This window comes from Falco cherrug, chromosome 1 (genome assembly GCF_023634085.1).
Source record: "Falco cherrug isolate bFalChe1 chromosome 1, bFalChe1.pri, whole genome shotgun sequence".
NCBI classification, from domain to species: domain Eukaryota; kingdom Metazoa; phylum Chordata; class Aves; order Falconiformes; family Falconidae; genus Falco; species Falco cherrug.
In genome coordinates this window covers 69542561-69561211 of record NC_073697.1, presented here as the reverse complement: position 1 = coordinate 69561211, position 18651 = coordinate 69542561, and the positions used below count along the sequence as shown (strand labels likewise).

General features: G+C 39.5%; 1 protein-coding gene and 1 long non-coding RNA gene across 3 annotated transcripts in view; both read right to left on the bottom strand.

Moving 5' to 3' along the window:
* Nucleotides 1-2788, bottom strand: part of LOC114017746 (uncharacterized) — a 31574-nt gene extending 28786 nt beyond the window's left edge. Inside the window, exon 1 of the long non-coding RNA XR_008730171.1 lies at nt 2569-2788. This is a non-coding gene — a long non-coding RNA (uncharacterized LOC114017746). The remainder of the gene's footprint in view (nt 1-2568) is intronic.
* Nucleotides 2789-10169: 7381 nt separating this feature from the next.
* The window catches only part of TBCK (TBC1 domain containing kinase), a 117978-nt gene continuing 109496 nt past the window's right edge, over nt 10170-18651 (bottom strand). For both annotated transcript variants that reach the window (XM_055698444.1, XM_055698452.1), the window contains exon 26: nt 10170-10823. In XM_055698444.1, the coding sequence (XP_055554419.1) occupies nt 10713-10823 (111 nt within the window). In that variant the 3' untranslated portion in view covers nt 10170-10712. The remainder of the gene's footprint in view (nt 10824-18651) is intronic.

The following is an 18651-nucleotide window of genomic DNA, read 5'->3' as shown; positions in this document are numbered from 1 at the left end:
TGTGAGAATGTCAAATGAGGGAAGCTTAAGGCTAAAAACATGTCTTTCAACAGCTGTTAAAACATGTCAGGAATACCAAGAGAATGAATGTATTCAATTTGTATAAGAACAGTGACAGTCTGAAACTATGGAAAACTGAGTAATAACAGGATAACACATGTTAATTTATCTAAAATGATAACTTACTAGCAGTGGCTAAATGATCAACATGATCGACTGCACGACATTTAGTTCCAAAATTCTGGTCTAGATTTATCTGTTAACACAAATCCTTTGTTCCTTATCAAGTCTTTTTATTAGAGATCTAAATTGTAGAAAAGGTGGATGGGATAGGAAGAGAGAGACATCCAAAAAGTTTGAAACTTCCCAGCTTGTGATATTTTAGTGTAGCATATAAACACGTCAGTAACAGACCTCCCTGCTATACCTTCCTGCAGGCCTCAGTGCCTGTATTTCCCTGTTGAGAAGCTGTGAGAAAAATGTTAGCAAAAAGAATTTGGCATTTTACTAACTGCTGGGGCAGGCAGAGTTTTTATGCTTTAATAAGCCATAGCAGGGCACAAAAGCACTATACAACTGATCTCCTTCCACTCATAACTTTGTGCACAAAACACAAATTCACTTGAATTGCTAAAAGAGAAAAAAGAACTGAAAATAAAAAATAAAAATACTTTCTTATTATGCTCTGACCTCTGCTTTATAAGAGAGGTTATGATTTTATTGCTGGTACTCTGCAGTTGTAAAGTCTAGCGTTTGGTTAATTTTACAGAAGGTGCCAATCTTTTATCAACGTTAAAGAAAAAAATATATTTAGCAATTGAAAATACATCATATTTTATTACAGTCTAACTGCACCAGAGTGTTTGTTATACACTATTAACATGATTAACACTATTAACATTCAATGATGGAATGGCTGGCTGGGTAGATGAGGGGAGAGCAGTGGATGTTGTCTACCTTGACCTCAGCAAGGCTTTTGGCACTGTCTGCCATAACATCCTCATAGGTAAGCTCAGGAGGTGTGGGTTAGAGGAGCGGACAGTGAGGTGGATTGAGAACGGGCTGAATGGCAGAGCTCAGAGGTTGTGATCAGCAGCACAGAGTCTGGCTGGAGGCCTGTAGCTACCGGTGTTCCCAGGGGTCAGTGCTGGGTCCAGTCCTGTTCAACTTGTTCATCAATGACCTGGATGAGGGGACTGAGTGCACCCTCAGCAAGTTTGATGATGATACAAAAGTGGGAGCAGTGGCTGACACACCAGCAGGCTGCGCTGCCATTCAGCGAGACCTGGACAGGCCAGAGAGCTGGGTGGAGGGGAACCTCATGAAGTTCAGCAGAGGCAAGTGTAGGGTCCTGCACCTGGGGAGGAACAACCCCCTGCACCAGTACAGGCTGGGGTTGACCTGCTGGAAGGCAGCTCTGCGGAGAAGGACCTGGGAGCCTTGGTGGACAGCAAGGTGACCATGAGCCAGCAGTGTGCCCTGGTGGCCAAGGCCAGTGGTACCATGCTGGGGTGCATTAGGAGGAGTGTGGCCAGCAGGTCGAGGGAGCTTATCCTCCCCCTCTGCTCTGCCCTGGTGAGGCCGCATCTGGAGTGCTGTGTCCAGCTCTGGGCTCCCCAGTTCAAGAGACAGGGAACTACTGGAAAGGGTCCAACGGAGGGCTACAAAGATGATGAGGGGACTGGGGCATCTCCCTTATGAGGACAAGCTGAGAGAGCTGGGCATGTTTAGCTTGGAGAAGGCTGAGAGGGGATCTTAGCAATGCATACAAATATCTTCAGGGCGAGTGTCAAGAGAATGGGGCTAGGCTCCTTTCAGTGGTGCCCAGCGAACAGGACAAGGGACAATGGGCACAAACTGCAACACAGGAGGTTCCCCCTGAATATGAGGAAGATGGTCTTTACTTTGGGGGTGACAGCGCACTGGGACAGGCTGCCCAGAGAGGTTGTGGAGCCTCCTTCTGCAGAGGCATTCCAGACCTGCCTGGACGTGGCTTTGTGCAACCTGCTGTAGGTGAACCTGCCTTAGCAGGGGGTTGGACGAGATGATCTCCAGAGGTCCCTTCCAACCCCAACCATTCTGTGATTCTGTGATTGCTGGATGTAGCTAACCAAAATTTATAACCAGCTTTGTAATATGAGGGCTTCTTCATCACTAGTGCTATATTCTTGATAGATGCCGTGAATTGTTTGTGGGAATGCTGGAATTCATTCATTCATATTTCCTAGAGAACGGATTTTTTAAAAAATTAGTCATTACAACTCATGTTGCCACCTATCTTTGGCTTCCCAAGGAAATGGTTTGTTCCTAGGAAGGATTTAGTGTTTGCACTGTCCTCATACTCACATGTTTTAAGTGATCATAGTACTCACTATATTTCTTTTTCCTACACTGAGTAAAATTAGGAAGTGTTATTAGCCTCACTTTAGTGAGGGGAACTGAGCCACCTAGATGATGGTAAGATATCAAAAGTTTATTGCAAGGCAGGCAATAATAGCCCCATAACTCAATACTCAATTACTGCCATAATCACTGCATCTATTTAAAACCCATAATTATTCCACGTACCTGTTCTGTACTCACAGGACTTTTACTCCTTTGGCCAGCTCAGCTGGCAAGAGCTGATATCACCAGATGCTATGACTCTCTAAAATGACATAATGCCAGATAACCCTAGACAGACAAAGAAAAGACAAATCTAATACTGCTTCAGTTAGCAAATACTAATTAAAACAGTCATCCACAACTTTTCTCAGGATTGTTCCCATTGGATACACATTGATTACCGAGTTGCTCTACTGCATCTGTTCTTTCACATAGATTACCGTGTCTGGAAGCTTGGTGTTTGTGCATTATAGAATACAGCTACTAAAGCACTTAAGGACCCGTCACCACGAAAGTAAATATGTGAATTACAAGAACGCATGCACTGGGGTCTCTCTACCTTTATGTGCAAGACCAACACCAGAGGTTAATCTGAACACTGATTTATATTATGGTTAAACACATTTTGGGAAAAAGCTTTACATGAAATATTCACAAATTAGTTCAGTGGTAATAACACTACTGATTTTATTTTTTGGACCACTTCCTTTAAACTCTGCATAATACTGGTTTACTAAACGCTGATATGACAGCCACACTGCAACATTGAATTATGTTCACCCACATGCTTATGGTAGTGTGAGATGAATTTGTCAACCTAAATTAACGGAATACAGCCTCTGTTGTCACAGAACTCAAACTTGCCCACTAGGTGTTTTCGTGTTACTATTTAAAAGGCACCACCAGCAGCAAGCTTCAAGCCTCATGGTTATTTGAAAGGCAAACGAACCTTTGAGCTGGGATTCAAAGAAAAAGGAAATCTGTAGTTTTGCTAGTCAAATACACAGGTCTGATGTTACCTCAGTCAGCACAGATCAAGTTTCAGTACTTGCCCTGGAAAGAAACAGTCTTTTGGGAGGAATAATAATCTTTCAGTCAGTCTTCACTAGTTAGGCTTAGGAGAAGGAATTAAAAATAGCAAGATAAGACTGATGGCAGTAGTTAAGTTTCTAACATAACAGTGGGAAAGGCCAGTCTGACTCATCAGCAAAGAAAAGATAACTTGAAATGGGAGATTAAAAGGCCACACTCATTCCCACACAATTCCCAGACCTTCTAGTAACTCACTCTGAACACTGTGGAAGCTAAAGATATAGCCAGCTTTTGTATTAACTGAAGAAACTTGATAAGCTACCAAAACTGAAGATGTTATCTCTGGAAGGGATATTCTGGACAACATTCCTGCCCTGCAAATAAGAACAGTAGTATGTCTCAGGCCAAAAAACTAACAGGCTCTCACACCTCTGAATAATGACTGATGCAGCTGCTGAACAGCTCAAGTGATTACAGTTGGTTTTTTTTTTTTTTTTGTTTTGTTGTGTGTGATGCAGCTCTGAAGTCCAGCTAGGGGATACTCCAGTATCTTTCTTAGCTGGCTAGAACAGCAAGGGAAGTCTAAATACTGATATCCAGAAAGTCATATAAATAACATGGCACCACTGTATTATGCCTACACAGATTATATCAGGCACAGAGGAATGGCAACAAATTGGAAGTGTAGTGGTCTTGTCAGTTAGCCTAATAGTAGATTAAAGCCTGGAAAAAGAAATAACAAAAGGAGGGTACTGAAATTTAACCCTTCACCCACTCTGACAGATTATTTAGCCCTTCATACTTCTAAAGATTATTCAGGAGATTGGAAAAATAAATGACCTAAGTGAAAAAACACCTGTCTGCCAAGCTGCTACGGTTACTGTTTCTACTTCAGAAATATCAGAAAGACTGTCTACCAAATACCCTAGACTACTGGGGGGAGAACATAAATTGAAAGGGAAAACTCATGCTAAGTTAAAAAAAAACAGCAACAAACCAGAAGTACCTGAAATGAACCACGAATAAGGGTTCATAATGAAACCTACAGTGAAGTAACCACTAACAACTTCCCTCCTTTCTGTTACATAAAGTGAGTTGTTCCCATCCTGAACTGGGAAGGTACCACAGAAACGAGGATGACAAAGGGAAGTAAGATGGGTCCAGGAATGGAGATTCCTAGGACAAGGACAGTCTTTGCTCAAAAAAGTGGACTAAACAGGAAAAACATCCACTTGTATAAAACCCAAAAAAACAACCAAGAAACTTGAAAAGTAAAATAAGAATCTCAAAGGACTGTATCTTCTCTAAAGAAGGACACTATAAACTATAGTTTAACAGCAATTATTTCATAGTATGCAATGACACAATAGATCTGAGATTGCCAAAACAGGGTTTAACTCCTTTGCTCTGTTCTCCTTAGGTGCCCACCTGGGTACCTTGTGGGGAATGCGGCTGTCCTGGCAGGGAGCTATAGGCCCAGGCGGGTGGGACTGATTCAGGATGGTTTTAGAATGGTAAGACAAAACAGACTAGGAAAGGCTGCATTTTCCAGGCCAAACAGCGGGAAACATTTAGTTAGAACATCTTTCTGCTAGCAGTAGAAGACATCAGCATGGAACATTAACACTATTTTTTTTTTTTCCCCTACTAGATCTTTATGGTACCCAGTTGCAGTCTAAAACAGAATGACAATGGTACAGCTGGACAAACCATGGTGCTAGAAAGGTATATGTTTGGAAAACCCAGCCTCCAGAAATATTTCAAGTGCTCCACAAAACCTTGTAAGTGCTTGCTCCACTACAGCAGTGCCAAAATTGGTGGGGCAACAGAGCAAACACATTTTGATGCTCTACAACTGGGAAAACGCTGCAAAACCTAGATAAAATTATTTAATAAGAAATTACAGAAAAATGGAAGAATTTTCCTTGCCTATGGAAAAGGAGCTCAGAAGCTAATTTTGTGACTGAGTGCTTGTCCTACATAATTGAATTAAAACATGGAGGCATAGTATGCCTATTTACAGGCACAGTTTCAAAAATGCTGACTAAAGTAGTAAGTGCGGGTACATCAGCAACTGGCAGCTATAACCAGCTGTTAGCTACAGAACTTTCCAGGTAGTTTTATTTACATGGGAAAAAAATCCAATACTATTTAGCAGTTTTTGACATTTCCTGCTCTTACATCCTCTCTCACAATGTCTCCTGGAAAATACATGTAAACGTTATAATGTAAACTTTTACTTAATGGCAGCTTTTAAGTCTTCCGTCAAAAACATATCCATACACAAACGGAATACATAGGCTTTAAACCTTACTCAGCTAAACTGAAAGACTGAACTGCATTGTAGCAGAAATCTACAGATATTCTACATTTTAATACTAATATCAGTTGTATTTGTCAAAAAGAATTTATTGAAGCTGTTAAATATTAAGCATTTTTCACTCAAAAGTTAACTTGGCTTCTCCAAGAATGAAAATATCTATAGCAGATAGAGAATACTTCCCATCCTCCCTACCAAAGGAAGAAGTGGAGCGGTATTTAATTTAATATCCTGCTTTTTCAAAGGCATTCTGTTCTCTGTGCTTACTGTCCTTTTCTGAATACCTGTGTAAAGTAGAAGGAAATATCAAGCTGGGATTAAATATATCTCACCTGAACTACTGTGCTGGGTATAACCCAATATCCACTTATGAAGGGCAAATGCTTGAAAAGGGATTGCAAGAAACAGGGTGAAATCTTTCCCTAGTGTATTCTCCCAGCCTCTTAATCAACAGGTCAGGAAAGGCCAGAGTCAAATACTGTTTCTCAGCCATTGTGGTTAATAGTCAGTCAGAGACAGAGCTTTTCCACAAAGCTGCCTAATCCTTCTTTATGAGTATTTTTATAAACTGTTGGCCTTTTCTGGTGACAAATTCCAAATTTTAAGGGTGCACTTTCAGCAAAAGGTGGGATGTTCATTTTGGTTGCCTCTTCTTCCAAACTGAAGAGTTTCAGTCAACATGACTAACATCATCTTATTCTGACTCTGTTTTGTGTCCATTCTAATCCTGTGTATCTTTTTTTTGCATGATAAAGCACCTGTGCTGTGTCCAAAATGTACGACATGGGTTAATTCTCTGATGACATAACTTGTTTCCTTCCTTCCTTAAAATTGACAATATCCTGAGCGGCTTTCTGGCTGCTGTTATGCATTTGTAATTATGTCTTATCTGTCAATGAATTCACCGTTGAATACAGTTGAAACTGTCGCTCTCCAGAGCCTCACGTGTACCCTTCCCTAGTGCATCTCTCTGACATTGGGTATCAAAAGGTCTTTCTCATTCTTTACGCAGCCAGGCAAAACTGATCACTGTGAATGATTTTGTAGGTTCAGGAAGCCTGTTTAACTTCACTGCTCCTCTCCATTTCCAGGCCACTGTTATAAGTCAGCTGGGTATCATGGGCCTCAACACTGTTGTAAAAACCCTCCGCTAACAGGGGAACCAGATGATTTGTCCAGTTTCATTTCTGATCCCTTACTCGGTCACTCTGCCAGGCATCTTGGATTTTTAAAGTCAAAAACTTCTCGAAAGCTTCAGTATATTATGCTGACCTTAGTCCAAAGAAAGCCCATATATATATATATATATATATATATGTGTGTGTGTGTGTGTCAGCACGTTGTAATTCCACCTTTTGTTTGTTTGTTTAAAAAAAAAAAATCACAGCTAAGATAAAAGGAGCTAAAAGGTGTCTTTCTTCCTCCATATTCTTTTCCCCCATCATACTTTTCTAAGAGGGTCTCAAAACCACCGCTGTGGCAAGAGAATACCTCTGTGGAGACAGCATCTGAAGATTCAGGATAAAATCTTCCAGTCATCACACAAGGAAGAACGAAGACTTCCTCTTTCAGCATCGTCCACAAGGTCTTATTTTCCATGGTTTCAGTTCAAAAAAAGCCTTCTAAAACAACAAAATCCATAACCCACCACCATCACTAAAAACCTCCTACAGAACAACTGATCATTTTGCCCGTGATGTACACAGACTGTTCACAACCTTCTCATTGATCCCCTTTCTCTTCTCACAATTGTGTCAGTTTTGGAGATCTCTTAGAAGAAAAATGAAATAAAGTTAGATGCTGCATTGTTCCTTTGGCCAAACTAAAAACTACTCATGATATAAGGTCCTCAACTAAGGCATACGATAACCGTATCTTTCAGAGTAAATCCTCATTAGCCTAACACTGAGCTTGTATCGTGTAAACTGCCATGTCCCAGACGATGCTGTAATAAAAAGCAAAGTGTCAAATTCACAATGCAAGCTAATACGTTACTGTAAGCAAGTGAATAGATCTTTGGTATCATTTTCATTTTACAAAACACACTTTAATCCCTGCACTTCAGTGGCTATTAAAGCCTCTTACCATGCCAGTGTTTTCTAAAGTTTAAAAATGTAGAAAAGGAAATCTAGAAGTTTGTCTTCTAAAATAAAATCTCCCAAATTTCCATTTAATTTCAGAGCCATACTGTCAGTCTTATATTATCACAACTGGTTTTCCTGAATTAAAGGTACTATTTCCAAGTAGCATTCCTGAAGACAGATTCTTTTATTTTCCTAGCCTTTTTTTTGCCCCACATAATTTTCAGAATTATGGACCCAACATGCTAGCAAAGCTAACCTAGGATTTTGAGGGGGAAGAAATTAGGGTCGGGATTTTTAACACATCTCCTGAAAAGTAGTACTTACTTGAATCAAATTTATTTCTGGCTTCTTGGCAACAGAGAGATGCCAGTTCCTGTTCCTGTTGGTGCTTTCAATACTTTCAGCTTCTATATTGCAAAATAATTTCCATGTTTCTAGTGCACAGTCACCTTATGCCTTTTGTGGAAGCCTGCTTTCACTCACCTACAGCCCTTGCATCCAGTTTAGAAACAGGTTTGCTGCCTTGATCTGTCGACAGTTTTAAAGTTCATCTTTAAGAAACAGGAATTAAAAAGACGACTTTGACACCACTAGCTAGAAAAGTTGAGAACAAAGAGAACTTTGCATCTCCAATTCATATAAGAGTGATTACTTGTGGGAAAACTACTTTGGGACGGGGAATCAGAGAAAACTAGGACCTAAGAGAAGCATAGTATTACAGAAGCTTTTTAGGGTAAAATAAAGCTATCGCTTTCAGGTGTCACATGAAGAATCCATGAAGAGATGTCCACTGCTGAGCCAATCCTTGTGGTGAAATGACTTTCCTCAGATATAATAATCTCACTGTAATACCAACGCACACCTCCATCCCAAAGTTACCGGCCTCCAAGGTACTACTACACTGGGCACGTGATACCGATCAGTAACAACAATATGTATGACTAGAGTCACTCACACTCCATCTAAGTGTGAAGGAAATGGACTACTCCTGGACTGAAATAAGTCCAAAGGGGGCGAACTGTTGTCTGAACTCCCAAGTTACCCAATTCTGTTTTAGTGTTCACTAAGTTAGGTCATGCTGACCCACTCTCTAAGCTGTTGTGAATGAAGGCACTTCTAATCAAGGGAGTCAGCCTTGGGAAGGATGAGAAACAAAGAACAGATAGTGAAAAGAACACTGTTACCTAAGTTATGTAGAAAGAAGCCTTCAAGTGAGGAAAGTTCTGGCTATAAGAGAAGACAGGCTGATAAGGTGTTGCAATCCACTGATATCAACAGAAAATCAGTTGAAAACAGGACAAAAATAATTGTGGTAGTGAGAGATCATGACCTCCAACTCAAATCGCTCCCCCTCCAAAGAGGGTAAAGCCCCACTTGAGGAGCATGCATAGTTAATAAAGAACTTCAGTTGTGCTATCTGAGGATGTGTACTAATTTGCATTAGAAGTGAGAAACTTGTAACCAATCCTGTGTACGATAAAGGAATATGCAATGTACTATGAAGGATAAAAACTGAACAGGTGAGGGAAGAAGTTAGGGAAGACTCCATCTTAACTTCTGGGATCAGTCGACAGGCTGAACCTGTCTTCTCCCCTACAGGGTCACCTGCTGGGTAAGAACTTTATCTTATACATGCTAAAGAACTCATGCTACCTATTATTAGTGATTATAGTTTGGTTATATATCACTTCAAGTTTTGGGTTTTTTTTGCAGACAGCCCCCTACCACTGGCAATCACAAACCTTAATTTGTCAGTCTTAAATTAATAAAGACCGTTATTGTTAGTGTTAGTCCTTCATGGGTGCTAGCAGTTGCTGGCAGCAGGTAATATATTCAAGCAAAGTGGAAAGATCTGCTGAGGGGTCCCCTTTATGCTGTTGGCATGTTTTCCTGGAACAAGTCAGTCCAACTGCCCTCCGATCCAGCAGGACTGTTCAGTGAAGGGTCCCTATAACGGGATGCTGACAGACTGGTCAGGCACAAGGGTCTCTGCTTTCCTGGACCACCGATAGACAGGTCAAACAGTAGGGGTCATGAAAAATCTCCCCCCCCGACACCTTCATGTGACATTACTCTAGAAAGTTTTCATATGAAAATTCAAATTGCATTGTTTCTTTTTAAGGCATGGGCATCTAAAATGGAAAAGCACTATTATTTGCAGATTAAGTGATCTGTAGTCGTAAGACATGGTATTGTCAAAAGCCCACCTTTCTGGTAAATGTAATTGTTTCAGAAATCGTTGCATTTGCTGTGTTCATAGAAACAGAATGTTAAGTTCTCCACAGAGGAGTAGGCCTTCTCCACTTCCGCGTGATATGATACAGTTTGGATTGACTCAACAGCAGCTCTTACAGTGACTTCCAATCTTTATTTCCAATCCAGACGAAAAAACGCTTTCTCAAAAGGAAGGTCGGTCACAAGATACAGCAATGATTCTTTGGAATATTAGAGAACACACTTTTTCACAGGGTACGGTTTCAGCTTGTTACTTTCAATGTTCACAGTAAACTACTTTTTGAAAAGTAATCTATTTAAGTGCAGCTTAGAGCTGTCAAGTGCCAGTTTATTTTGTTCTACAGAAATATTTGTAAGATACCAAATGCCAGCTGAGTTACTCTTTTTGTGTTCAGACTTGCTCAACTAGTTGTGCACTACAACAATGCTGAAAGAAGTTTCTTAAAAAGCTTGAAGCTTCACAGTTCATTCCAACTGAAGCTCTGTATCAAAGAATAAATGCAAAGCTCCTGTGCTCTAGATCTGCAGGATAAGACACTGATCATCAGGATAGCTTGTACAGTGACGATGCCATAATGCCCTTTGGGTTCAGGATATCCCGGTTGTACAGTAAAACTTTCCTATTCAAACAGATTGTCCTGAGTGTTTACAGTCACTTAAATTTGTGGAGAAGGAACAGTGAGGAGACCAGTTGGCTTGATCTTGTTGATCCCTCCATCTAAGATGCAGACCCTCGGGTACTTGTATTTCACTAGATGAGCTGCAAACTGAAACAGATACATTGTTAGCACACTGCATATTATAGCCCTTAAATCGAAATTACTTTGTGTTAAGTAAGGCATGTTAAACAAAAGAAGAAAAAAAAGGACAAAGTTTGTTCTTTGAACCAACTAGTCTAACACAGGAACCCAGGCTTGTCTCTCAAAACAGCTGCAATGAATTTGATGGACATGAAAGTGTCACACTGATAACCCTGAACTTCATTTATCTCTGTTTAGGCAGGATTTTACCTCATTCTAACAGGATTATTTAATCTCAGAGCACTCACTGAAACCCCTCTTAAAGCACGAAACAACAGATATTTTTCTCTGCATTAATTAATTCCCAGCTGTTTTCTGTAGGTTCCCAAGTGTACAAGCATCACAGTTTGATGCTATAGTCATTTGCTTACCTGTCAAACTTGTCTGACATGACTTTCACAGATGTCGGATAAGAATTTGTGGTCTAGTAGGTGTACTCCCCCCTCCCAGTCTGCCCACAGGCAGGTTACATAGTGCAAGCACACACACCCCTACACAACCCACCGCAAACACCCACCCACAGTCCTTGAAAGCCTCTCTCCTCAATTAATTCATTCCATAAACCAAACACAGCAGTTGCCAGTTTCCATGTAGCAACTTAATGAAAAGTTGCTACACTGACAAACTATATTTTGTATATAAAAGCAAAACCCAAATCAAAATAGCAAAAATTATGTATCAAATACCAAAATCCAAACCCAAAGGAACACTATTTTGTGTATCACATATGAAACTTCCCTTTTAAATACCGATCATGATACATTCAAAAGCAAGCCATCAAAATGGATTAGTCAGAGAGAAACTACAATAGTTTTTCTTTATTTCCAATAGCTGTGAGAAAGACTGCTGTGTCACCAGTCTTTGAGATTGTTGCTTTATACTTGATTGACAAATCTGTACCATTTCTAAAATCCCCGAGTGCTTCCAAATGGGCTATGTAAAACATTTGTAATTCCTTTTTTGACTCTTTAAAACTATTTCTGATACTATTGCAGAACCCTGTGCAAGCACGATGTCCGGATAACTAGCTTTGCATGACCAACTAAATTACCAACTCAAGAACAGCAGTAGACACCCCATCCAAACTTAGTACATGGGATTTCTTTTTACATTTACATTCCCTCTAATTACCTGTGATAGTATAACAGATATTAAGGCAGAACAAGATGTACTACATGATTACCTTATCAAGTACAAGTACTGAAATAATCTCTTTAACATGCAAGAGTTCATATCAGCAAAGTTTTAAACTCCTTCCATAGCCAGAACTTCTGCTTCACACTGAAGGGATTTTATATATGCAAGGAATTTATTTCTGTCCACTCATGTGTCAAACACAGCTACTGCATTCCTCTCTCTGTGCTTCAGGATGGATGTAACCAGGGAGTGAGCAACTAGTACATTATCAGTAACCGCTGCAAACTTCTTGAGGCAGGGTAAGAGGTCAACGTGGATCATTCTGGACATTTTGGCTGTTACGTTTCTTTCAGGTACTTGCTTTTTAAGGAAGACCAAAAGAAAGTTCAGTCATCTCTTCCCCCATTAGCTTGGGTCAGTCAGTGCAGGATTCAAGGGATCAAACTAAAAAATCCCCACAACCAACCAAACCAGCTCATAGGAAAGTTAGACCATGTATGTATGCCAGTTTTCATGAGAAAAGTAGATGCCATGATTTGAGAGAGGCTCTCTGATACAGGTGGTGTAATATGCACAGAGACATCACCAGGAGAGTCCAATTTCCTCTTGCTATAATCACAGTCCATAAAGACGTGGTGTATAGTAAAATAGAGACAAAGATATTTCTCTTGTCAAAAATAGCACTCAGCTGTGCATACCATGAACTACAAAAATAGTATATATTCCTAGTGAAATACTCCCACCAGACAGCTTTACTTCATATGTTGCTCTCCACCTATGACTAAAGGGTAGCACTCTGTCTTGGACACCGATGCTGCTTGTAGCTGGCAGAAATAAAAAACAGCAACAAGCATTCAGATGGGCAGGAAGCAGCATGTTACTTGCTGAGTACAATGTCCCATGTGTCAGCAGAAAGGTTCCACTCTCCATCTACTGATAATTTTACACTTCTGATAATAAACTGTAAACTCTGCTCCAAGTTTTTGGGTGTCCTAGCCATAATATAACTACCATTCCATGTAATCTGAAAAGAAAATATGCAAACAAATGCTTTGTATTTAGGATTTGAGCATTAAGGCCTGTATCCTACTGTATTATAGAACGGCTTCAGTAACCAAGGTATGGCTGGAAATAAATTTTCTTCACTGCATATGACATGAGGTACCTTTGTAAACTTATGGTGAGGAATCTCTTGCTTCTTGCAGGGTCCCTGCAAAGCAAGCACTGCAGAATCTGTGGCTGCTAGCAAATGTCAGGAAGAAAGCACAAGATGAAATTTTTTTTTTATGTTGACCTAGAACTGTCTGCAGTTGTCTACATAGCTTCAGTGAGAAAGACTGCAAACACAGTTCAAATATTAGATCTGAACATCCTGGACAGGGAAAATCCAGTGAGCAGGGAGTGTACAACTATTGATACCTCACTACTGTGGGAATTAGAGCTGCAAGTCAGGGACACAGAGGCATATATATTGCCATAAGCTGAGAGCTGCCATCAAACTCCAAATATCAGCTTCCAAGAGCTTTGCACATACATCTGTCTCCACACAGTAAAGAAGAAAGAAGTCAAGGCTTAACTCATAGGGTAATAGGATTTGGTATGATTAAAGGCATTCCTAGTTTCACCTCCTGTCTTCTCACATTGTGTCACTGAACGTAGAAACATAACTTTTGGTAAAGATTTAGAAGTAGTCTCTTACTAGCTTTGCAGTCTTCCTAATTAAAGCTTTGACTTTCTCTAGTTCTGTTCCTCAGTATATCTGTGCCTTCTACTCCCAGAGTCGTCCATCCATCACAAACTAGAATGGGAACTTGCTCACCATGTTTCTGCAGACATGGCTTAGTATCTTTCCCGGCCAAAATACACTGTATGAAGCTAGTATTTTAAAAACACATTAAAGTGTTATTTTTGGCATGTGCACTGATGGAGGGGCATGAGATAGAAGAATATTTGAAATAGTTACATATATTTCCTCCCCAGTGTAACCTTCATTTCTGTTCAAATACCAGTAACTTAAATTCAAGAAATTAAGACAGATCAAAAAAGAAATAATGTTTCCTAAAAAGTTCAATAAATCAATGATACAAAAAGAGCAAAATTTCATGCTTCAAAAAGAGCCCAAGGTGCTCTTCTGAATTAATGCCACAGACTTTCTACAGCAGAAACTGCCACCTTGGATTTCACACATGGGCTCTATTTCCTTTATAAATGCTATCATAAAGCGTCAACTAGAAGTTTAATAACAGGCACATGAATACGTAATGTGTAGTCCAATAAATACCTGAATTTACTGAGGTGCTCTTAAGACAGAAAATAACATGGTAAGGAGATAAGCAAATGGGCTATGTCATCCTTAGTAACCTGTAAATCACCTACATTTTAAAGAGGTTTATTGAAACATATAAAAGTAGGGCGCAATTAAATTTCCATTATACAGGTTGATTTTAAATAGAAATGAACCTCTGTCATTTATAAGGTGATTATACTTTTTCAAATTTATCAAATGTTTGTGTTGATATTACTTCTGAGATATATCTGTTTTCCCACACCACCAATGGATCACAATCCTCCCGTAATGCTTCTGTTTTCATTTAGACAACATTACCTGCAGGAAACAGTTACACTTATCTGAGGTAGAGGATTAAAGGGATGCTACAAGACTAAGTTTCTTCCTTTCTGCTGCAAGTGGCCTTTCCTCAAAATGCACTTCCCAAGTTCAGTTACTGTGTTTTTACTGGCCACACCTAGCATTTAAATTGCATTTCCTCTTGCTACTTTCACAGCAAATATTACCTATGAAAGTATCAATACATGAGCAACTTGTTTAATGACTATGTGACAGCTTTGGTGAACACTTCGGAAATACCGTTCTTCTATTAAGTAATGCATCAATCGATTCCAGACAAAACACCCTTCCTGGTGAGGATAACTGAGCCAGAAAACTGTAATTTGCATTTGAAAGCAGTCAGCTAAGACTCATGCCGATACAAGTCAGGCTCTCAAAGACAGACAAGATCACAACAAATACATCACAAAATCTAGGCAAATATTACACATTTTACCCTGTATTGGCTCTCAATACAGACAGCAAAACAGGGCTGCTCCTTTAAGTACCATCAAGAACCTTAATAATCTGCACATCACAGCATTTATCAAAATGTTTCTACTACGCTGTTCCAAGCAGTAAAATCACAGCTTTCAAGAGTGCTGAATGAATTACACCAGGGACGCCACATTTTTAGACTGTGTACAGCAAAGAGTCTAGTAACACAATAGCTTGAGCAGCATTGCTCCCAGCAGCCTTTGGGCTAGCCATCAGGTTGCTATGTACACATTATTCACTTTCACAGACATTCTTGTGACAGGTTGTAATTAAAGGGCAAGTTGGAAGGGAAGGAGGAATAACATACTGTACCAGAATACCAAAAGACTGCTGTGACAAATGTTACCAAGGTGTAAATGTTCATATCATACTCTGGAACAGCCAGAAAAAAAGGAGATACTTTAGAAGCTGGAGGAGAAATATCAACCAAATTTTGTAGTATACATCCATTGCCACAAAATTATTATTAGTTTTTCATATGTAAACACACGCTACACAAACCTTTCAGGAGCTGCAGTCCGTTTTGCAGTATGATTTCAGTCAAGAGTTCACCACTCTGAAAGCACACCATAGCCAGGCTGATCAGTCTAGAGCTATTTAAACAACACTTTCCATATGCCACAAAGACCCAGCACACAAGATTATTTTTAGTCAGCTGCTTCTTACATTAAAGGGTTCTAGAAACATGAAATGACACTTTAACACTAAGGGAAAAATAGGCACCTAAAGCCCCCGTAGCAAAACAGTGCCTAGTTAATGCTTACAGTATTAGCATCAACTGAATGGAAGTATAAAACACAAAAAGCACAACCTTGTGCAAACACATAGTATGAAAAAAAATATTAAAAAAAAAAAAGCATAGAACTTATTGTACTAACAAGATCAAGGAGAAAAATCCTTACACACAGACTTGGCCAAAAAGGAGCACTTTCAATCAGTACAAAAATACAGCAGTAACTTAAAGGACTTACATGCAAAGATTGCAAAATAAGCCTACACAATCAGGTATTTAATAGCTGGTTTCAGAATAAATTTTACTGAGAATTAAAGTAAGAGTAAACACTCAAATTTCTCCAAGTAATAAACTTTAAAATAAAGTTTTAAACACCTGCACTTTTAGTTTTGCACTTAGAAAGTATATATTAAAAAAACACCCAGCTAAGAGCGAGCATTTGAAAATGAAAACTCAATTGCAGAGATATAGCTGTTCTAACACAGCTAATTTGTACTGACCAAAATACACATTCCATGCACCCAATACAGTTGGATGGATTATAAAATTAAAATGCAGAAAGCAACCCTATTCTATTTTTTATTCAACAGAAAATAAAAAAGCTGTTAGTGAACAGAAACAAAAAAAGAGCTGCGTAACATTTGGCTTGAATATAAAGAAGAAAGCATGAGTCTTTCTGAAAGATTCTACCACTCTTCAAGTCTAAAGATTGACCTAGATGTTGAAAAATGTTCAAAGAAATACCTGACAGTGAAAAACTTTTCATTGTCATTTGCAGTACTTTTTACTAACACTACCCAAACTGCCAGTTTGGTAACGTTTCTTCTTGAACTCCAGGACAAAAGCCTTTGGACCTCCTACACAATGGACACATTCCCTCCTGAAGCAGTCAGCCAGCCAGTCCTCTTCAGAAGCTGATTCAGATATAGTTTAGAAAAAAGCAAAACAACATTGCTAAAAGACAAGCAGTATTGATACTGGAACTGCCAAATTCACCAACATCATTCTAGCTGGCAGTATCTTTACACAAGTCTCCTGCACTTTTAACACACGTTTATTAGTTCATTACCATCTCTATTTCAGTTCTCACCACTATCAGATTCTCTGATATATATATATATACACACACACACACACCAGGAAATATAAAAGTAATATAAAATGTAAAAGAGCTGAAAAACAGCCCCAGAAAGTGATAATTCTATGTTATAATGCAGCAGCCCTGAGTGATATGCAACCAACCTAATCCATACAAGCTCAGGCAAGGACAAGGGTACTCTTTCCGAGGTGCAGCCCACAAAGCCAGTATAACCACAGCCAAGGCTGACATGCCTGAAGGAAACTCTAGAGCCTGACAGCACCACTCCAGGATTCAGGTTCACCGTTTCCCATCTTCCCTGTCCTTACAGATCTCCCAGGTGATCAAAAAGAGCAGAGATCCTACTTGCAGGATCTCTCAGAAGTCAAGCATATTTTGATAGGTGAAGCTGAGGGCTCCGCAATTCCTCATCTCAGAAACATCCAAACCTCTGTGTAGTAAGGCACACAGATGGGCCAAACAACGTCTACATCAAACCACCAACTAAAATTTCCAATGACTGTAACTATCAGGTTTCAGCAAAAATTAGAAAAGGTAACCTATTTGGAGATGTAGAAATAGCTTGCTTTCCTTTGCACCTACTTCAGATGAGGAAAAGGAACACTCAAATTCTGCTCCTGAGCCTCCATCTTTTGTTTCCCCCCTTTCCTCTTTCATACCTAGCTGGAAAGGGGAAATATTTAGGTCATCAACTGGAAAGGGGTAAATATTTAGGTCATCTCTGCTGTACCTGAGGAATTCAGTGTAAACTAACCAAAGCCACTGACAGGTGCAGAATTACAACAGCGTAACACAACTCCTGGCTGGCAGCCCAAGTGTCTTTCTCATGCCATGTGAAGAGCAATGTACTGGCAACAGCAGCTGAGCTACTTTCTGTTGATGAAGGAAAACATACATACATGTTACAATAATAAATAAAGTAATATAGACTTTACAGAATAATGAAGAGTTGACCATGTCTTGGGTAGAGTTACAATCAGTAGGATTGTTGCTGACTGACTAAGCCTTTCAATCGCTTCAAAATACAAGGTTGATCTCTTCCTTTTTAAGGGCAATGAAGAAGTGGCTGATGATTCCAGCAGGCTCTGAGTCTGAATGCGGAAGGGAGGGTGGTGCCTTAACAAAACAAACACAAAAAACGCCCATTCTGGGAATCATAAGGAGCTCCTCCATCCTTACAAAGAGAAAGCATCCTCAGTTTTCATTCTACTTGTTCAATCACTTTTCTGCAGAGAATATTTACACAGAAATACAGAATCTAAAAAGATTTATGAGTGGAAACATCTCAAGAAGTTTATTGCCTAACTTCTATTTAATTTCACTCCAGAGGTTTCATTAGGCCCTTCTAACTAAACATTATCTGTCTTTAGAAGCATGAATGCAGCTGCCCTTTATAATTCTACGCAACACCTAATCTTAAGATCACCCTATGAAATTTCATGGGTATCCATGTTTTTAAGACAGGTTTATAGAAAGAAACCAGCTTCAGGATGCAGGGGCTTGCTTCTCTGGCAAGGCCCTTTTAAAAGGCCTGAGGAGGACGACAACAGAATCACAAATTCAGTGGTAACTGGACACTTTAACCTATGTGTCTCAGTCTTCATATAAGAAAAGCATTTTTGACGGTGGGCTGAGAGAGAGAAAATGTTAATTTCATATAGCTTTTGTTTTTTCCCAGGCTAAGAATACGTTATACAAAAAGAATCTTGAACTTGACCCTCTC